Source organism: Taeniopygia guttata, chromosome 1A (genome assembly GCF_048771995.1).
Source record: "Taeniopygia guttata chromosome 1A, bTaeGut7.mat, whole genome shotgun sequence".
Classification (NCBI taxonomy): domain Eukaryota; kingdom Metazoa; phylum Chordata; class Aves; order Passeriformes; family Estrildidae; genus Taeniopygia; species Taeniopygia guttata.
Genome location: NC_133025.1, coordinates 13895285 through 13918151, shown reverse-complemented (window position 1 = coordinate 13918151; position 22867 = coordinate 13895285). Strand labels below are relative to the sequence as shown.

At 36.1% G+C, this 22867-nt stretch overlaps 1 protein-coding gene across 1 annotated transcript in view; it reads left to right on the top strand.

Moving 5' to 3' along the window:
- The window catches only part of COG5 (component of oligomeric golgi complex 5), a 173088-nt gene that overhangs the window by 112996 nt on the left and 37225 nt on the right, over positions 1–22867 (top strand). The window contains exons 9-14 of the mRNA XM_032743754.3: positions 777–889; positions 984–1061; positions 13833–13914; positions 16163–16367; positions 17068–17229; positions 19223–19322. Of these exons, the coding sequence (XP_032599645.3) occupies positions 777–889; positions 984–1061; positions 13833–13914; positions 16163–16367; positions 17068–17229; positions 19223–19322 (740 nt within the window). The remainder of the gene's footprint in view (positions 1–776; positions 890–983; positions 1062–13832; positions 13915–16162; positions 16368–17067; positions 17230–19222; positions 19323–22867) is intronic.

The following is a 22867-nucleotide window of genomic DNA, read 5'->3' as shown; positions in this document are numbered from 1 at the left end:
AACAATGATTCCAAATTCTTCTTTCTTTCTTTCTTTCTATTGGTGGGAGAATTACGGGTTGAAATTATTTGCAATCAATGGAAGAAGCCTGCAACTATATTGTTATGGTTTTGTCAGGTGAAAACTGTTTCAAAGCAGACTATTCAATATGAAGAAATGCTGCACTATTAAGCATTTAGTTCCTAGTTAGCTCAGATACCAAAAAGTACTGAGGAATTGAGTGGGCAGGCAAATTTCAACTTTAGTGTTAAGAACATTAATTTTTTTTTCAAAAGTTTTTCAGCAAGGTGGGGGTCCAGAACCACAATCAGCAGAATAACACAGAAATGCATCTTTTCTCAAGTGAAGTGACTGTTTAGCAGCTGCATCCCCTTCAGCTGGAATATTACTTTTTTTTAGCAGTTTGTCTATGCATTTAAGTCCTTAGCTGGTAATAGCTGTATTTTGTACAGCTACTCTCTCTCCCATTTCACTTTGCTCTTAAATCCTGCAAAACTGGTCATTGGCATTACTGTAGTGTTTCTGTGGAAGTCTGAATTGGTAGAGCATGTAACAGTCATGAGCATGAAGTATCCCCACTGAACTTCAGAGCTGAGTCAACTTCTCAGTTGAGACAACTAAGACCACTCACAAAGATCTGTTCTGAACGTATTTTAGGCTGCCTTGGCTTAAAGAAAAGTATCTGTCAAAGTGCATAGAGATCTATATTTCCAATATTTTAATTTTCATTTGTGGAAGCTGAAATGTGCTGCTATGTATGTTTAAAAACCATTTAGGTGGCCCTGGTAGAGCTGCTATGCCAACACCTGGGAACACAGCAGCTTTTCGAGCAGCTCTGTGGACTAACATGGAGAAACTCATGGATCAGATCTGTGCTGCCTGCGGACAGGTACTCTGCAGCTAATTCCTGTTGGTCTCATTGTGCAATTTTGGATATAAGAATTTAGATGTCACTTTCCCTCTCAATAAATTCTCTCTTACAGGTGCAGCATTTGCAGAAAGTATTGGCAAAGAAAAGAGATCCTGTGTCACATATCTGCTTCATAGAGGAGGTAGTTAAGGTAAAGTTTTAATTTAGCTGAATACGCTTTAGTAAATCTCTTAAGAAAAATGTAATGAGAGAATGAGTTTACTTACAATTTTACAGTTCCATAATTTTTTTTTACTTAAATTGATGGGAAAGTGTTGAAACTCAAAGTAGCATTGAAAGATATATTTGTGGTCTGTGGGTTATATCTGTAGGATGTAAACATGTTCATTTTGTTGTAATTTCTTTTTTTTTCTTTAAAAGGGAGCTGATAAGACATCACTGTATGGATCATTAATGTCATTCCATAATTCCATGTGATTTGAGTAATTAATTAAATCTGTTCTTTGTATAGGAGAACGTGTCTTCATCTATCATTTTCAGCCATCTGTTTCTCACTTCTTGACAATTTCTCCCTTGAAAAATAATCATGGCTGTTCTTTTGAATACCTATTATTTTCCATTCATTTGCATTGTTTTTTATTAATATTTGGAATGATTTGATTAATGGTCTCCTTCAGTGGTAGGAACAGGATTACTGAAACTGTCTCATCTATGTTAGTAGAGAGAAGAGAGCGAAAACAAAAGACATGTTCCTGCTGACATCTCTTTCCAAGTGTGTAACTGGATTTTTAATTTACATGGACTTCATATTTGAAATAACCTGGGGAAGCTCTTCATATGCAAATGTGGTCTTCTCAATAGTGAAAGCAAATAATAGGTTAAAGGTTAAATACAGCCTTTATCTAGCTCTTAAGCCTGTCTCCAGAAGATGTTGCACAGAGCATCACTTTTCTATGAGGCACTTCAAGCTTCTCTTTCTGTGTTAAAACGAACAAACAAAAAAAGGCAAACCACAACAACAAAATAACCAACTCAACCAAAATAAAAAATCCATCCCCCCGCCCCAAAAAAAAATTTATAAAATTCTAGCATATTTTCTTAATTTAAAAATGCTTAATCTGGTAAAAAAAAAATCTGTTTCTTCCTGGATGGATCAGCCCTTCAGTGGATCAGCATGTTTAGGGAGAAACATAGAAACCTGGAGACAGACCAGAAATGCTGAAAGGAAGAGTTTGGATGGAAATGGAGCTGAGGTAAATGATCTGTTTGTGTTCAGGAGTGACTCCCACCCTGTGCCCATGCTTCTGACTTTCATTCTTCCCACTTGAGAAGGAGGTTTTCAACAACTGAAAAGGGAGTTAATAGAGGGAAGCCAATGGAAATATTTTATTCTTCTGGAGACTAAATGAATAGGGAAAATGAACTTCAATTGAAGCAGGGTAAGGAAAAACTCACTAGAAAATAAAGGTTTACTGGATTGTCTTATGGTAAGCATGTTCCATGATTTCTCTGATTACCCTTCCTCCCCTTAACGTTCATACTACAGGATTGCATCTAAGTGAAAAGTTTTATTTCCAGATAAAATCCATCCATTTATTTTTCTGCAGTTTTCACTCTTCTGATTATTTGGTTCTTCGGTGTTTTGGTATAGTATGGTGCCAGGCTGGACACTGTCATTCTCAGTGGAGCAGATAAGGAGGAGTGGTACATCTTTATCTGATGTTCTGCTAGCAGAATTCTCTCAGTGTGGCACGGTACTGCTGATGGCACAGATGCTTGACTTACTTCTTGCCTGAAATGGTTCAGTGTAGCATTGTGTTTTTCTTGGACATTCTCACAGTTAGACCATTTGTTCTGGTGTCTCTTGAAAAAGGTGTGGCACCAGGCTGCAGATGGGTGAGGTCACACCAAAGAGTAGAGCTGTTGTTCAGACAAAACCAGACACGTACTGCATGCCGCTGAAATTCAGGAGTGTAAGTACAGATGGCTGTATGGCAGAGTATGAATTATTTTAGATATAAATAAGAAATTGGTATTTTGCCATTTACTAATGAAGATTCCATCTCATGTTAAACTGAACTGAAATATGCTTTCCTCAGCAAGTGTTCTGTAGAGGGAGAGCAGTTGAATTTTCTGTATTGTATTCAATTTCATTAATAAACTGAGCAAATGAACAAAACAAGCCAAAGGTACTAACATTGTAGTCGTTTGCTAAAGCAGCATGCCCACTCCAGAAGATAGGAAAACGAATCAACCACTCTACAGTCTGTGCACTAATTACTGTTACTGATGTCAACATTATTATTATAGTCATCTTCTGCAGCAGCTGCAGTACCACTTTGCCTGTCCATCTGCTTCCTTGTTTTGATTACTGCAGTGCAAGTATCATCCTAGGAAGCATAAGAGAGGAGGAGATCCAGCCTTTTTAAAGCACAAGTCCTTTAATAGAAAGGAAGCTACTTGCCTTTTTTTTTTTTTCTTTTTTTTTTTAAGTCATCATTCTCTTTTTCCATTGGGGATTTTTTTGTGTCTTTCTGTTCACAGATAGCATAGCCTGCAGTTTTTCTAATTTTGTATTATGATCTCAAACATGTCCTTTCCGGCTTTCTAATTACCTGTTATCATAATAATATTTAGTAGTGTTGTGTCATGTTCTATCCAAAAATTTAGTTTTAAAAGCACTAGCTAATTAATTAAAGGATTCACAAAAACTCTCTGTTTTTTTCAAAAAAAAAAAAAAAAAAAAAGGAAACAAAACCTGACGGATGAAGAAGCTGAGGAACAGAACTTTGAAAATTTTAAATGCTGCAGTTCAGCAAGAAGGCAGTGACAACACCTGCATCTTTCCTACCCTGTGGTCTCTCCTACAGAATTCCCTTCCAATTTTTACCAGCTTTAGATGTGGCCCAGAGTTAAATAACAGTATCAGGCTTACATGAGGATCATGGAAGAATCTGGACATGAAATTTATACTGCATGTTTTTTCACTCCTTCCCTTTGCAGATCTAGATTTTGGTGTTTTTCCTTTGTCGCAATATGAAATTAATGCAATTCTAAAAAGAAATCAAGCACTCATAGTACCTTCTAGAAACGGCTTCATTTCATACTAGTCATGAACTATAGAATCATTATTAATGTTTACATATTTAAATTACAGATTTAATTTTTTAACAAATCTATTAACTATTTAAAGGAGAAATACAATTGAATGGAGATTTTTGTGGGTTTTATGTAAGAAAAAAAAGGTCTTTAATGACTAGATTTTAGTTGAAGAGGGCTAAAAGAATTCAGAACTCATGGAGTTCTGATTTCTAGTTTTGGAGAAAATGAATACATTTTGTATTCATTCACTGTATGCATTTTTTATGTATACAGTGAAATGTATGCATTCAATGTATACAGTGAAATGAATTCACTGTATACTTCTTTTAAATATAAGGTTAAAGTTGTCATAATTTTAAGGGTAAAAATTAAAATTACAGATAAGATTTAAATAATATAAGTTTGATATTTTTGTTCATCTAATGACTGGTTACTTATATCACATCTTTCAATGGCTTAATTCACCTTCTGAGAGCTAATGGGTTACTTCAGTTTATTTTGCTTTATTGCTTCTCTTTTTCAATGTGTAGTGACTAATCCTTCCTTGGCTGTTGTAATGCCTAAACTACAATTGACTTCAGTGTAAATAGCAGCCAAACATATCTTTCTGTGGCAGCCACCTTCCTAATTAGAGTCCCTCTTAGCCCCTTGTAAAAGAGTTGAAAATGATCTTTGATCCTCATCTATTTTGGCTCCTTCACTCCTACATAGGCATCAGGGAACAGTTCTGCCAAGAGAAAAGCAGCCTGAAAAGAAGCAGCAAATCATTTTTCGGGGGGGGCTGGGGTGGTCAGTAGAAAGGATGAACTGGGTCTCTCCTCTGGGCAGAAAGGTACAGGCAGAGCTGCCCTTGCTCGCCTTTGGGTGTCCTGTTTGCAAGCAAAGCACATCACAAACACTGTCGTTTACGTAAGCCTCGGGTAAAAAAGTGAGCTGAGAGTTCTAGGGAGTGTTATTATGCGCTTTCTGGAGGGCTCTTATCATTGCTTCTGCTGATGAATGTTTGGTGAGTAAGCAGGCTTTTTTCCTGCTTGTCAACACTGGCAATATGAGGTGTTAACGATACAGAAAGAAATGTCCTCAGCATTACATAACATAAAGAAAATAAATGGAAAATATAGATATTTATTGTCAGTGTGTACTTCTATTTCACCTTATTTCTGCTCCCCATCCAAACTTGTTAAAAAATGTTGCTGCTTTGAAATTATTCACATCTATCATCACATATTCACATTCAGTTGACCCAATTAAAAAATAATCCCAAGTGGAAAATATTGAAAAATAATCTAATTTTTGTCTTATGGGAATTCAGAAATAGTATGCTTTTCACCAGTTATTACAAGTATATGATTTATTTTTCAGTATCTTTTGTAGAAGCAGAATTGGATTACTTGCACATCATTTCTACTGTGATTTCTGTTTGTTATTTAAGCAATAATGAGATAGTTTGTGAAGATCTAAACCCAGGTGCATGAGCAGGTTTTTGGTTCCAAAAATATTGAAAAAGCTTTTTTTTTTCAGATCTAAAAATTGCCCTGCTGAATTCACTTGCGGGATTTTTGAGGACTCTTAAAGAGCCGAGAAGATCACACCAGTTAAAAGTCTCAGCTCTCATTTTCAATGGATCTGTGTGCCCAGACAGCCATACTAAAAGTAATTTGATTCTAATTCACATGGGAAGGTCAGAGCCCGTGCAGTGGTTTTCTAATGACACTACAATTTCTGTAGAACTTTAATACCATTTCTCTGACAGAAATATGCAGCTGTGAAGAAAAGGGATGGTGTAGACGTTGCGTGGGTTAGTAGGTAATAATGACTTTTTCACTTCTGGTTTGGTGGTGTTTGTGCAAGTTGCAGATCAGTGATGACTGCAAATTACTAAGTCAGTTGGTTTTCAATCAGTTTGCCATTGGAAAAGAAATATGTTCACCAAAAGTGCCACCTTTGATCATCATTCTTGTCAGTCTTACCTGAACAGCTCTGAGCTGAGTGGACGTGGTAACAAACCATCCTTTCATCCTTGGAGGGAATATGGAGTAGTCAAGGTGAAAGCATAGTTGGAATTGAAGCTGTACATACTAAATCACTTCTCTGGGTAGAAGAAAGCTGTCAAATCCCTGGGGTAGTTACTGGCTTTTGAATACTAAGTTCATTTCTTTCCAGTTGATGCATATCTTGCAGGAATATGGAAGGATTAATTAACGTTTTAAGTAGTTTTGAAGATATAGGGCACTGTTTAATATCTAGGTATTTTGGTTCCTTACAAATTAGTTTTTCTGTGGAATCACTTAAGAATTCCAATATTCCATGAAATGCACAGTCTTTATTTTCTAGTCAAGAAGGTTTTTGGGAAATAAAGCAAACCAGCTTTTGTTTCTTTTGTCACCTGCATAAAGAGACCTTTTTTCAAATGTTGCACTACTGCTGGAAGTCTAGAAACTATTACACTTTGGATATAAACTGATCAACTCAGTGTAATGAAATTCTGTGCCCTGCAGTAAAACAAAAAAAAACAAGGTAATTTTTAAAATCACAGTGTCATTTATTGACATCTCTGCACCTGTAATGTATAATATAAACAACATTGGAAATTTAAATTCACTCTTATTTGAAGAAATTTAATCCTGACTACTTTAAGGATATAAAAAAGTCTTATTGAGAACACACTCAGAATTTGTCTTTTCTTTACTGATTAATTGCACTACTGATGATGATGGTTTTTTGTTCACAGTCTAACATTTGGCAATTATGTTGCTATAGAAATAGTGCAAATAGATTTCCTTATTTCTGTCCCATAAGATCTTGTCATACGAAATTGTTAAATCATTTGCATTGTTGCTTTATTGGTGGAAAAAATATTTAGACTGTCCTTTAAACGTCTTCTGTTTTTAGAGCAACATTCACAAGTCCTGTATTTCTCCATGGCGGAGCGTTTGATTACAGATAGAAAACACTGTATATGTTAGTATGCAAAGCCTGATTTCAGGAGGCTGCAGCAACTAGCTGCATGCTAATATTCACTATATTGTTTTACATTTCAAAGAGGCATCACAATAAAGATGTTTTTCACATTCTACTCAAAGTATCAAAATTTCTACAGGGAAAAATAAGTTGGAAGTGGTTGTCATGAAGGGGGAGCCAGTTTAGAATCAGTGGGTCAGATTTGTTATTTGAATGTTAAAATAGCTATTTTAGACAGACACAAATATGATAATTCACAGATGGAAAATTATACTCATTAAGTTCTAAATTTACAGTGTGGAGGAAATAGAGACTTTTTAAAAATAAATATATGTCCTTTCAGCATCTTCTTACATTCTTGTCTAATACTGAAGAAGGGGGGTACTTTCATTCTCATTCCTTGAATTTAGATTTAATGTCAGATACTAAATTGTTATAATAAGAACAGAGCTAAAGAGATTTAATTTCATTTCAGTAATAGCAAAGTTAATTAGTAGTTTGATATGGGTTTTTAAAATAAGGTAAGCTGTTTTTATGTTTGAGGAGACTTGAAATCAGTTTTCCAGGCTTTAGCATTAATATTATTATATAGTACCAGTGAATACAGATGTTCTAATGTCTATCCTTTGATGATGCTGGTACTCAGCCCACTAATGTTCAGTGGTTTATTAACTTACTAGGAGCTGTTAGTGAAAATGGGTTATATTTTTTGAACAGGGAAAACGAGTCATTTTCATGTGAGGGAGAAGGGGTTTAGCACATGAATCGTGTCAGTCTGTAGTTTCTTCTATAATCTTGCAAGCAGGCAACATCGAATCTAAATTTCAAATCTATGCAGTCAATGCATCAATCTGAGTAATAGTGTCGCTTCACACTATTAGCAAGTCTGCTTAGGTGCTGTAATACCATGCACTAAAGATAAAAGGGCTACTGAAAAAAAAATAATAGACAAGTATAAATCCCTCCCCCTGCATTCATTCCATAGCAGTAAAAGAGTACTGATCTAAATCCTTTCCTTACCACCAGTCGTTGCATAGAGAGTGATTGAGTCTGCAGGCTCTCCCAGTTGCACTGAGAGATTTTTATCAATGTGGGATTAATCATGAACGGTACAGCTGAATGGCCAGGCCCAGAAAGTGATCAGTGGTGCAAAGTCTATCAGGTGGTCAGTAATGTACCCCCGCAATGGGTCAATACAAGGTCCAGTTCTGTTTTAAGACTTTTTTTAGTGATCTGGATGATGGGCCAGAGTGTACCCTCAGCAGGTTTGCTGATGACACAAAACTGGGAGTAGTGGCTGATGCTCCAGAGAGTCATGCTGCCATCAAGAGTGACTTCCAGAGACTAGAGGAATGTGGAGGAGTGGTCTGACAGGAACCTGTTGGAGTTCCTGGGACAGAGAGCAGGAGGAACTAACACTGTCCAAATGTCTCCTGGCACTGGCCTTATGCAGTGTTATTAAGCTGCATCAGGGGAAGTTTAGGCTGGACACTGGGAAAAATTTCTCCACAGGAAGAGTGATTGGCTATTGGAATGAGCTGCCAGGGAGGTGGTGGAGTCAGCATCCCTGGAGGTGTTTAAAAAAAAGGCTGGATGTGGCACTCGGTGCCATGGTTTAGTTGACAAGGTGGTGTTAGGTCATAGGGTGGACTTGATTTCTGTGGTTCTATTATACAACCTTAGATGTTTTATCTAAAACTTGCTCATTTATGGGAAAGTTGCACAGTGTTACTGTTTGTGCTGAGTATTGACAATAGTGACTTTATAGTAATAGCTGAAATGAAATAGTTGCACAAAGTGAAAATATTTTTGGTGGATTGCTGGTTATGGCCCTGATTCAGCAAAGCAGGTAAGCACGTTTTTAATTTCACATAAATAATATATACCATGGAAGTCAAACTACCTCCGTCTATGATTTTAATAAGGATAAACTTTGTCCCATCTACATAGACAATATAGTGAGCCTCACTGTTGAGAAAATACATCACCATTTGTGGTCTAGCCTGCTGGACATATTTTGTCTGATTTATGGGTATAATCTTCATGAGCAAGTAATTCCTCTGTGAATAGTATGTGTGGCTGTGTACCAAATTTTTAAACAGTGTGAAAAAGGGGGAAGACTACAGTGGCTGGGCCAGAGTGCAGTCTGGTTGTTGTGTTTTTCTATTTTACTCTACACAGATGCAAGGGGGTTACCTAGAAATAATATAGTTTAAAGTAGCTAACTACTAGTAGTCCATACATCTTTCAAAATATTTTTCTGTTCCCTGGTTGTGGCCAGCTGTCCAGCAGGTCAGAATTACAGAGGGTTGCCCTAGTGTAGGCAGTTGTTCAGTTCATTTCTGAAAATAAAGAATTAACAAGAGGAGGACAGATCTAAACTGTCTTGCACTGCCAAAGAAATTGCATAGGTGCTACTAAATTATATAAGTGTCTGCTCACCTGTTCAGTTTTGGGGAATAAAGTGGTCACTGGTCACGGGAACAATAGCGACAGTATTTTTAATTTACAGTTTGGGTTTGTAGATATTAGTTTATGTAAGTGTGCTTTAGGCATTGGAGCATTTTCACAACAGATTTTTATTGGAAAATAGCCTAATGTGTGTGGCTGATCTTACTTCCCCACCACTTTGTAGGGGTACAAAGAATGATTTATGTGCAGATTTTCTGTGCTGTGAGATCAAAATAAAGCTGCGGACAGTACCATTCATTCAAAAATGCTGCGTTAAATGGATCAAGTTGGGGAGGAAAGTTCTGGTTTGCCATTATAGTCTTACAATTGCTTGCAATTAATGTACGTAGTTTTAATTTGGTATATTTCATGATGAGGAAAATATGTATATGTCAACCTGACTCTTGCCTATCATGAGTTTTAGATACCATCAATTACAGTTAAGGTTCTTTTGTTGAAGGAAAAACATATCGCATGACAAGAGGAAATAACATTTTATTTTATGCTAAAGTGCAATAATTTACTTCTGGGAGACTTTCAATTATGTATGGATGTTTTATGTAGGCTTTCTGTGTGCGCAGTGTGCACCTGAAACAGCTTTGTGCCAGATAATAACACCTCTTACCTTCCAAAGGTTCATGTTTTCTCTGTGTTGTTAAACACGTACACTGGGTTGGGGGGATGGTATGACAGAACAGTGACCTTTTTCCAGTGTTCTTGGTTATGGCATAGGAAGCTGTTGGAAAATGATTGCTACAGAGCTGAAGAGATAATCGGATGCAGTTCATTACTCATCTTGTCAGCTGCTCCTGCTACAAGGGATTGTATCACAAGATGTTAATCTGCTTGTGACTAGATTTCAAAGCAAGCATTTTTATTTTGGAGGGGGTGTAAATAATTTAACATCTTCCAATTCTATTTCATTTTCAGAAGCAAGAGAAACGGAAAATTTTGGATTTAAAGTCTCAGAATATTAATTGATAGAAATATTAGTACATCCTTGTGGATTATTTTAGAGCTATATGATGATATGCTGCAAAAAGCTGTTTAATTGCAGAAGTGGTTATTTTTGAACTAATTATGAGGTAGTGTATTCCTTGAATAGTGGAAGTTAGTCTGCTAGCACACTTCAGTGTGTTCTGCAAGACAAATATTAGACACAAGACAGATTTGGACCAAAACAAGCCCTATCTACACATTGAATCACTAATGTGGATGTACCCAATGCTCCCATACATTGTCTGCCACTGAGGATATTTGGTGTAAGTGTGGAGGAGGACTATATTCATTATTTACAGATGGGAAGATGAGAAGAAGGTAGCTTTAGCTAGCTGACTTTAGTTTTCTGAAAGCAAAAGGCCCAAAAGAGCAGTTACTGTCTGATACTGTGCTTTGCTGCTCACAATGCTGTATGTGAAGCATACAGGGGAAGGCTTGTGAACTTTCCATTACATTAAGCTGAGCCAGTAGATTTGCTGTGTACATTTCCGGGAAGCAGAACTGCCTTTTCCAGCTTCATCCTGCCTATCTTTTTAAGTCCTTGAAGAAGTTGTCCAGTACAAGGGACATTCCTTTAAATTCTTTCTGAAGAAAAACATTCTTTTTGCTACCCTTTCCTTGTAATTTTCTAGTATTGATTATTGTCAGATGGAATTGCATGCTACATTTTAAGCAGTTAAATTATAATTCTCATAAATCTAATAAATCTAATCCTTATTAGAATACATAATTTAAAAAAACAAGCAGTGAGAGACTCAAATGTGCCTTCAAAAGTAATATATTGAATTAACATGTAAGCAAAAGAAATTACAGATTTAAACAAATTGAATTGTTTCTGGATGTTCATGGTTGCATATGGCATTTTTTGTTCCCTCAGGAGTATCTAATGCTAATGCCTTGCTGTATTCCAGTTTTGGTAGCTACAGTCCACCCACCAAAATACCCCCTGGTGTATGTGTAGGCAGCAGTATTCTCTAGTTCCTGCCACAAACATGGTCTTTTCTGTGCTATTAATCAGCCCTTATCTTTCACCTCCAGAGAGACTGCATCTCAGCACTGGACAAACTGAAATCTTGTGTCATATGTTACAGAAGCAACCAGCACTCTATAGATAGTGATTTTTGTTAGTTCAAAAACAGGGCATTTGTTTTTTCCCCTCAACATTTTTGACTGAGTAGTCAGTCAGTAGGAAATGTTATTTGACTTTTTCATAAAGCTTTTCCCTTCTGTCTCTCCTCATACATAATACAGTTGGCTAGCTGAGCCATGGGGGCCTTCTTCCCTGCAAAGTTCTGATACAGTTAATGTACACCATTTGCCCAGGTCAGAAGACACAAGCTAATGAGCAGAGGCTAATTTGTGTGGCTGTGGCTACCTATGCAAATGTGTGCATGAGAACATATGTATGTATGTCTGACCTTATGTATGTTTATAGAGATACATGGAAAAGTAACATATTCCCACAACAACATAAAGCGTCATCCTGTGTAACTGTTACTTGTCACCATGTTGAATCTGACAATGAAGATTGGAACGTTGATGGGGAGGGGTACACGCATATTTGTTTTCTGGACCCTTTAATCACTGTGTTTTCTGCTGAGACAGTGACAGAGATGTAGATGGAAATTACACCAAAAAAAAAGCGTTGTTTGAAAATGCTCTCTAACTATTTTTCCACCTCTATTAGATTATTTAGATTTTGAATTGAGTTACCATGCTCAATAGGCAACCATTGTTCCAGGCTGGGATAGAGAATATGAAAACCCATCAATGTATACTTAATGTGAAAGATCGTTTGTTTTATAGTAGTTTTCATGTTCTAAATTTTACACTGTGAAATAAAGAATTAAATAATTTCACATTTATGCTATCACAATAAATTTATCAAAGCAAAGTGATTTTATGCAGTGAACCTTCTGAATGATTTTCTGATATTCTAATTTTACTTTGCCCATTTATGAAAGTCAAGTACAATTTTACAGAAAATACAAACATAGCTATAAAATAAATTACTTCAGTTTCTAAATTCATCATTGTCCTCAAGCAGACAAAAATGAGATTCCATAATCCCTGTTTATTTTAGCATTCAGTGTTAATTATCATACATTTTATGAGTCCAACAGCAAAAAAGATGTTCTCTCCCAATTCTTAACACATAAACTTTACCTTTCTTTATCTTTAGAGATTATGAGTAGAGTTGGATTAATTCCTCATCTAATTGCAGAGTTTGTGATGATAATCCTTTTTTTATCATTACTTTTAGATGTATCACTATACCTTTGACTGATTTTCAGAATTTATATTCATTTTTTAAGATGATTTTTTTTTAACAAAACTTGAGCTTGAACTTGTAGTCTTTCAATGAACAAGATCTTCAAGAGGATTGCAGTAGTACTTGTTAATGAATGATGTTGTCAAGACATTTGTTGGTTTGCCCATTATTGCCATTGCTAGTGAAAAGAGACAATTTTATTTTTCCTTTGTTATCTTAAGTAGTAGTAATTCATTTTGGAGTAAGGAGACTTTTACATTTAATAGATTATCTCCTCCTTTTTGTGGTACTGCTGGGCAGAGCAGAGGTTAAACTGACATGTTTTTCCTTTTCTGGTTATCATACCTATAGTGATCTGGTCAAACTGGTTAATGCAGCAGTTGGGTCAAGGGATGACATGTACACCATGAACCCTCTGTTCACAGAGGGTTTTCTCTTCCCATGACAATACTGAGCAGTCTTCCAAGTATCTTAACAAGAAGGAGGACAGGATACCCATCCTCATCTGGAATATTTTTTCTACCTCAAGCAGACAGGGATCAAAACTCATGCTTTAATGCTTGACCCTAAGTGCCAGATGTTGGGGGCAGTAGGGAAGCGGCCTGTCCCTGCACATTCCCTTTGGTGTGCTCCCTTGTTTCCACTTCTGACTGCAAGCCCTGTTGGCACCAGGCAGTGGAGAGTCAGCTGTGAGGTTCATTGTGTTTCTGTGTGTTTTATGTTTTTGGGAAGCAGCGCTGCTCTGTGTGCAGCATGCAGTGGTTTGGTGCCTGGCTGGAGTTTGCCAGCGCCTGGTAATGGCAGTAAATAATTGCTGTGGTGTAGCCAGCACCAGAACTCCCATGGAATGGAAAGGTCACTGCAGTGCAAAGAGATTTTCTAACACGTCTCCTGAGGTGTGCTGCTTCGGGCTGCACTCACACCCCTGGAGAGCTGGGAGCATTTCTGATCAGGCTTGGAAGAAAATATTTATTTCAAGATAAGACTGAAGCTTTTGTTTTGTTTTCTCCAGTAGTTTTTCTAGCTCTAAATCAGAGGAAAACTTCTCATATTTCACTTACTTTGTTTTTATTCTCAGTGATGAGGAGCAGCTTTGACTGGAAGCATTTGCATTGCTTGAGATTCTTTGGAAAGAGCATATTTGAAACTTGTATTCCTTTTGTCCCTTGCTCTTAGGATGGCCAGTCTGATATTTTGTACAAATTTTGGACTGCAGTAACCCAGACACTTTCCTCTCAGTTTCAGTCAGCAACAGACTGTAAGTATTCAGTATAAATGATTTGTAATGTGTTCTGAAATTATTATGAAACTTGCTTTTCAGTAAGTCCTTTGCTCGATATCTCCTCTACCAGAACTATAGCAGTGGTTCACTCAGCACAAGGTCTGTATGTTTAAAACTTCTGGGTTTGTAACCAGACAGGATCCTCCTAAACTGTGGTTGAAATTTCAAAAAGAAATATTTAATGTTTCATTAAGTAGTTGTTATCTAATAAAAATAAGTATTTTTCTAACTGTGAGTGGAGGTAAAAATGTTTGGAATGGTACATTATACTCCCTAAAGCAAGTGAGTTTGCTAAATTCAAAATTAATAATTTGATTTTAAAGATAAATTCTTAGTCTTTTTTTGTTAAACACTGATTGGTTGTAAAAATCAGATTTCAGTCATTTTTTGGATTCCATTATAAGCAGGATTTTACTTACTTAAAAATTGTCATATAAATACAGATGAACAGCTGGTGTTCTGACTATACATAGTTTTCTCTACATGTGTAATATGTAAATAGCCGATACAATCGCGGAATATTAAATATAAATCATCTGTAAACATAAGACAGTTCTATTACCAGAACATGCTAATGCAGCATGCAGTTGGATCATAGGTGAGTTTGGCACTTTCATAAATATATCTTTCATATTTGCATAGAGTGTTTAAATTTAATCTTTTGCACAATGCAGTGAGGAGCACAAGATGTGCATTTATCTTTGTGATCTCAGCTATTGCACTGGCCCTTCAAAATTTGGTCCTTCCAGGCTTTATAGCAGCAATATAATTTTGAGGAACTAGCTGGTGGATTCATACTCAGTGGTTGCTAAGTAACTAGATGATCCCAAAAGAAGATGTATGCATCTTGTGTTAAAACATGTTAATTTTCCTGTTTGCCTTAAGCATTGCTTTAAGAGCAGCATGTACATACCCCGAGCCTCCTGTGCTCAAACTGAACACGTGCTGCCTGTTCTCAGCACTCGCATTTAAGATTGTAAATTTATTACTTCAGTTAACGGGACCAACCAACACTGCAGAACTGAGGGAACTCTTATATTTTGTCAGCTATACTTTTTCTAACAGCTATTCACAACTATTTTATTACTTACAGTTTTTAATAATGTGTTTTATATAAACATTTATGAGGGGGTTCGATGTGAATGATGTTTTTATTTTGCTATAGCTGAGTTTTGGGGGGACAGATTTTTTCATTTAAGTGAGGCATCTAAATGAAAATGTTCATTTTTAACATAAATTTCTGGTGTCTGAATGCACTGACATCAGTGAGGTTCTGGATCAGATAGATCAGAGGAAGACAAGATATCAGAAAAATGGTGTAAAAATAGAAATTTATGGCAGTTTGAAAGGTTTGATATTAGATAATTGTGAGGTTGGGACAGTCTTTGTAAACATAGCTTCATGACCTAAAATAACTCTGTGTTTGATAACAAATGTGAATCCTCCAATATTCAAAATTATATATTTGAGTTGAAAGCACAGGCTGGGTGAGCTGGGGCAGATGTCTGAAACCTGAAAAACCTATGAATGAATGGAACAGTGTTAATCTCCTAATGTCATGGGAAATCTCTAGAATATGAATGATGTTAGATGAAGATTAACAGTTGTTAAAGCAGTTGTACATTTGTTTCATTTCCTGTTACTTGTGGCAAGCCTTTCAAGGCTGAAAATAATGCTGCTTTTTCTGCTGACTTTTCATTCTTTGACAAGTTTAGGAATTGCATATGAAGTACCTTGTTTTAAGAAGTGTGCATAAAAGCATATGCTTCCCTCATCACATTTCTGAAGACTTTGGTTCATAGGAGTTTTCCTTGTCTGTTTTAAACTGTTATCTTCAAAGTTCCACAGCCCCACACCTACTCTCCATCAAAATACTGTTAGCAAATCTCTAGATTTAGAGAGTAATTTTCCAATTACTCTTCGGCCTTAAATGAATAATAATTATAATAAAGTTTGATACCAAACGTTTATTGTACAAAATAAAGTAATTTTTTCATATCAAGTCTTCCAGTTGTGGGTTTTATGCTGGCGCTTTACATCCTTTGTCAAGTGGATTTAATGTTATAGTTATTTCACTTTGAAATTAATTATAAATATTACATTATTAATATTAAGCAGGATAACATTGTGTAACATTGATATAAATGCAAGGATAGAGGTTTATAGGAATAAAAAAATTAGTTTGAACTTAGCATCATGTGTTGCTTACTGCTTTATTTTACAGCCTCTATGTTTTTGAAGCAAGCATTTGAAGGAGAATACCCTAAATTACTGAGGCTTTATAATGACTTGTGGAAGCGCCTCCAACAATATAGTCAAAATATTCAGAGGAATTTTAACACAAGTGGAACTACTGATCTTTTTGCTGAACTACAACAAATAGAAGAAGATGCACAGGACATATTCATGCAAAAAAATGAAGATTACGAGTATGTATAATGAAGTGTATGTCTATAAAATATAAATCTTTTCACCCTGTAAGAAAACAGAATATTTTTTTAAACTTACTATTATTCAAATGGTCACTGCAGGAGAATTTTAAAGGCTTTTTTTCCCTCTTGCAGTTACTGCTCTAATGCTATTTTCGAGCTGTAGGCTTTTCATTAAGCTATATAACTAACACTGTTGGGTTGTCTTGTGTTTCATAAAGTCTCTGACTTCTGAACAAGTTTTATCTTTTTGTCTCTTTGGGTGAAAAAATAGGAAAATGGTGAAAATTCAGTTTTGTATGCATAGTGATTACAGCACTAGCTTTCCCCTGATGACACTGCAATCATTTGAGTGTGACAAATGGTCAGTTGTTATGATTCACAGTTTTTAGTTTATACATCATAGAATAAACCTGATCTAAGTGATATCAGAAAGATGAAACTGAAACAGGCTTATCAAGCCTATTAGGACTTCTAGACATGTAAGATAAAATGAATATTTTATATCAGAATTGTATTGACTTAAATTTGTTCTTGAGCAGTCAGTGGGAGACTTATCAGAAAAATGTTTTTCATATGCACATGTCTAAAAAGCAGAAAGGAAAAACAGGTTCAGTATTGCGAAGTTTGTATGTCTGGAAAGATTTAATACTGTTGTGTATTTAATTTAAAATGTAGTAACTTTTTCTTATGTGCAAAGTCCAGAAAAGGCCTTGAAAGATTCACTTCAACAGTATGAAGCTGCCTATTTGTCAAAATCCTTATCTCGACTGTTTGACCCCATCAATCTTGTCTTTCCTCCCGGAGGTCGGAATCCTCCCTCCTCTGATGAGCTTGACAGCATCATTAAAACTATAGCCAGGTAAGCACATATAAGGCATTGTAAAAGTAGTACTCAACATGTATTTTTTCATAAAAGGTTGATTACTCTTTAATTATAAAGTAGATTAGTGCAAAAATCAAGTCAGGATAGGATAGGATAGGATAGGATAGGATAGGATAGGATAGGATAGGATAGGATAGGATAGGATAGGATGGGATATAATACACAATAGAACAGGATATTTCTATTGGAAGGGACCTACAGTGATAAATCCATTCTAACTGCATGAACACTTCAGAGCTGGCCAAAAGCTAAAACATGTTAAGGGCATTGTCCAAATGCCTCTTAAATACTGACAGGCTTGGGGCATTGACCACTGCTCTAAGAAGCCTGTTTCAGGGTTTGACCACCCTCTTGTTATGCAAGTGATTCCTTAATTCTGAGTTGGAACTTCGCCTCATGCAGCTTTGAACCATTCCCACACCTCCTCTCACTGGATCCTGGGGAGGAGTGCTCAGCACCTCTTTCTCCACTTCCACTGCTTAGGAAGCTGCAGAGGGCAGTGAGGCTGCCCCTCCTTTTCTCCAAATTTGACAAGCCCACACTCTTTGCCATCCCTCACAGGATAATTCCTTCCAGTCCTTTCACCTGATCTGTTGCCCTGCTGTGGACACATTCAGATAACACCACATTCTTCCTAAATTATGGGACCTTGAACTACACATGGTGTTCAAGGTGAGGCTGCACTAATGCTAAATACAGCAAGATAGGCACCTCTTTATTATTATTTATAATAAATAATATATTTTATTATTTCTTTTCTGTATTTTGTTTTTATGGAGTAAATGAAATTTTAACATGAGTTTTAATGTTTAAGCTTATAAAAAATCTGGTAGAGAAAACTTACACATACTCTCAATGTCTGGTAACTTAATTATCCTGACTGTGTCAAAGGAAGTGGTAGTTAGAAGTAATAATACCTGGTATAAATACTTTATTAGAGTAAAACAGCAAGATGATAGGTAAAGATGACTATTCCAGGTAGAATTTATACAATGACATGGTGCATTTTCCCTCATAAGGTTTTGGTAACGACTGCTCTGTTTAATAAAGTCTGAAAAAAGATGGGCAGTATTCACAGCCTGTGTGTGTGTGTGTATAAAATATTAAATATTGACACAGTACTTGTGACTGGGAGTTACAGATGCTCAGAACATGTCTATTGGTGTGGTTACTGATACTGTTTTGCTCCTTGCAAAAGAGAAAGGAAAACAACATGAAAATTCGACATGTCAGCTGAGTTTTCTAGAGTGACCTTTGGCTGATGATGTTTGGGGCCCTAGAGAATTCTCAGAGAAGATTATTCCAAATTGGGGTGCCTAATGATTCTCCAGCTCTTGAGAGAGGTTAAACTCACCACCAGCAACATGATGGTTCTTGTGCTTGCCTGTCTTCAGCAGAGCAGTTTTGAATGCAGCCCCAGCCAATGGAGATCTGGGGACGTTAATGAACAAAAAATACTGGAAGTGATTTAGAATTCTTTTCCTTCTTCATTTGTTCCCTGCCATTCCTTGGGGGCCTCTTTTACTATAAAGGATTGCCTAAAACACAGCTTATTAGTTGTGTCAAGCTAAGGCATCCCCTGGGTATTTCTGCACAGCTCATGTAATTCTAGAGTTGAATGACTGTGTATTCACCTGTAATGTTTGAAGGCTGCTGCCAAAGCTTGAATGTAGTTAATTGCTGTCAATATTTTTGAATGGCTTACTAATAGTGATTTCATACTGAAGTGTCATTCCTAAACTTTGCTCATTTTTACTAGAATAGGAACACTGCACATAAAATTCCCAAATGACTTGTTAAATTGTAAACTGAATTACGGTGTGTGGAAAGACTTGGTTGTATGTGTTACTCTGTCTAAATTGATGTGCCACGTAACTGTGTATTCATAGTTAATTCTTTATCGATCCAATACAGCATTCAATACAGCACTCTTTAGTTGTTAATTAAGATTTGTAATCTTTGCTTCCAGTGAGCTAAATGTGGCTGCCGTTGATCCAGACTTGAGTTTAGCTGTGGCCAAAAATGTGGCGAAGACCATTCAGCTTTACGGTGTAAAATCAGAGCAGCTTGTAAGTAATTTTAAATTTCTAAATACTAATTTTTTTCATAGGCAGTGTTCTGGCTTTTGTAGATTTATAACATAATAGTTAAGCAATCTAAATAGACAAAACCTTCCAATTAGCTTTCCATTGTATTTATGAACATGATCAATTAAATTTTGCCTTCAGACAAAGTCAGTCTATTGATAGCAGTAAAATGTATCTGTATAACTCCAAATTGAATTTGCCGTATTAATTTTCAAAACCTCAAAATTGTAGCTGTCATTAAACAAAATCAAGACTGTTAAATTCAGTTCTTTATTAACCAGCATTTGATACTAGATCAGTTATATGGTACAGCGTCTTTATGGTATTAAAAGCTAGACTATTCAAATACAATTTTTCATTACTTGCAAGAAATTTTATGCATTTGTCCCCTATATGTACTATTTGACATACATTTAAGTGACCTTTGATTTGTTTGCATTTGTCATATGTTTCCAATCATTTACCATGCAGTGGTACCTAGTTTTAACCTGAATAGAAGAAGAATCCCCAAAGCCATATGCTTTTGGTAAGAGCCTCCAAAAAGCCTGTGGATAATACAGTCAATGTCATCATACAAAAAAAAATTTAGATGAACAATTTTCTCCTAAGGACTGTTGCTGAAATTATAATAGTTTTTTAAATGAAGAGATGAAAATAAACTTTTGCAATATGCAGACCCACCAGAAATGACTAACTACTTGTATTTGTAAACAAGATTTTCACTTAATAAACAACATTAATTCTGACAGCAGACTCAGATTCCAGTAACATTCAATTACTATATGTTTTATTTAGAAGGATGTTTGCTAATATTTTTTTTGTACCAGTTGGTTACAAAACATTGCAGCAATTTAGTTAGTATGGTTTCTGTTTATCTTTTACATTTCTGCCATCGCGGAATAGCTTTGAAAAAAATTGAAATTCAGTAACACATACTTTGTTTACCTTATCTATTGGATGAATTGGAAGTTTGCTGACTTGGTGTATGGAAAAGGAACGTAGGTGAAGCAGTCATGAAGGCCATAAAGAATATTTTAAATTTTAAAATAAAAACAAATGTTAGCATAATTTTGTTAGTTATTTAAAGCATCATGCTTAAGTTGGTTCTGCTTTTAAGGATACCAAATCATGGCTTCATATTTTCAGAATGCAATTTGCTTATGACAGAAATGAGGATTTTTACTAGGTTGTAATAGTCATCATAGGTAAAAAAAATACATTGTTGTCTACATGTCATGGAGGGTAGTGTCAAATAGTGGCATTCAACTGGAAAAAAAAAGACCTTTCAGCTGTAACTGTGGAAGTAGCAGGGTTGTGCTCATCGTCTCTGTTAGAGTCTGGCCAGTGGATTCTTTGGAAGTGAACATGGTTTTGTGATCAGACAGCTGGAAAAGTCTTAAGAAACCCTGAAAAAACAAGATACTTAGAAATAAGCTGATTAGTATATGATTTGTGGCTTTGTGTTAGCTAACCTTAAAGCAAAAGAATGTAGGAGGAAAGAGGGAATGTAAGCCCTTGAACTTCTTGAATTTAACAACTGAAAATGCGAACTTGAAACACTGAAAAGCTAAGTGATGGGATTAGCCAAGCTGGCAGGATGAACATCAATGTCCTTGATGCATACCTACAAATTGTAAAATAATATTGCACAGCTACCTTTTTTTAAACTTCTTTTTTTTCCTTGCTGATACACGTTAGAAATTTAAAAACCAGAAGTGCTCAACACAGTTGCCAAGATATAAGTGTCAGAGTCTTCTTTGAAGTGCTGAAATATCATTCCTAGCCTCCTGCTGCCTCTCTAGCAGGGCATGGCTCTCCCACTTGTCCTGTGCCATGCTTGGCAGCCCTCTGGATATAATCTGGAACAACTTAGCCTTTTTTTGGTGCCTATTTTTGGGCAGACAGATTGAGCCTGAAATGTGCACCACATATAGAATAGGAGCTATGTTAGACAGCACTGTTTCATTATGTTTTAGTGGTTTAGCCAAGAATGCAATCTTAATTCAATCTTGCAATCCAGCCTCCAACAATAGCTTGGAGTCAACAATAGTCCTGCTCTCCAAAGCTGAGAAGGGGACCATGGAACATATCCGCTCAGATGCTTCATGTCTGATAGCTATAGTTGAGCAGTGCTAGAGAGGGACATTTAATTTCCTGGAGGAATTTGAAATTGAGTTCTCTTCCAAATTAAAAGTAAACAAAACCATCTCAGAATTCTCAGTGAAGGAAGATGGGGGCGGGAGACTTAAAAAAGTATTTTTTTTTTAAATGTTGTAATATTGCAGCTAAATTTGAAAGGTGAAAAACTGAAATGTGCAGTTCTAAAAAGGTTGAGACATTCTGATGTTGATGTCAGGGTTTTTATTTACTGAATTTCACAAAACAAGGAATTCACTGAGATTTCATCGCTGTTTCTCCAGGGATCCTTAAATAGACAAATAACAAGGAAAATGTTACTCAAGATTCAAAGGTTTTACCTTTGAGCAAAAGCAGCATCTGTCAGTCTGTACTTGCAGTCCTAAAGCAAAAACAACTAAGAAAAAATGACCTCTTCCTGTAAATCCAAAACACTTCTGTTACTTATGGTTTTGTACCCTTTTCAACTTTCCCCACATCAAGAACTTGCTGCATCTGAGACCTGTTATTTTATTAACTGGTTCAGAGAATATAATAATCTCTGGAAGCAGCACTATGTAGATAAATTCTGCTTTTGGGTGCATCTTTAGTCAATCCCTTGCTGATGCTTGGTGTGGTTGGTGTATGCCATGCAGCATTCAGAATTATTGTCCTAATTTCACTCAGTGTAATTGCAGATGTTCTTACTATACAGAGTCTGAGGGGCTATTTAGGCATTGCACTAAATTTAAAAAAATATTTCTGTTAATTTTAGAGTATTAGCTTTCATCTTCACCAACCATCCTGTGTTTTGTGGTACTGAGAAAGTGTGCTTGGTATATTTTATGCCATTATAATTGTATTTCTTCTTATTCATGTTTTCCGTAAAACAGATAGGCCAGACATCTTCATAATGATTACAGACACCACCAGATTTCTGTCTAATCACCATTTCCACATCCTTCTCATTCCACATTGGAAAAGATATTAACAAATCTGAACATCATGATTTGAATAAGAACAAGATTTTCCTCTTCTGCATTTGCACCTTGTAATCCAGTGCATAGATTTTAACAAAAGGTCTGTTTACTGAACCAGATTTTGTTCACTGGCCACTTTTTCTTGCGAGGTAGCCTAGATGAAAAAGAACCCTAACTTTTCTCCTCTATTCAGTTCCAGAGGAGTCATCCATTGCCATTTGCAAATACCTTTAATCATCTATCTCGATTGATACATACAACATGTTGTGCTCCTGTTTAACTGGCCACATCAGGAGAATCAGCTCTTTCATCAAATAATTACAATAAGTACAGTGAAGGGAAGAGATTTGTGAGAAAGCAGTAAGTTGCATTTCCTGAAAACAAACAAACAAACAAAAAGGTGGAGTAATTTGGGGTGTTTATGAGAATTCA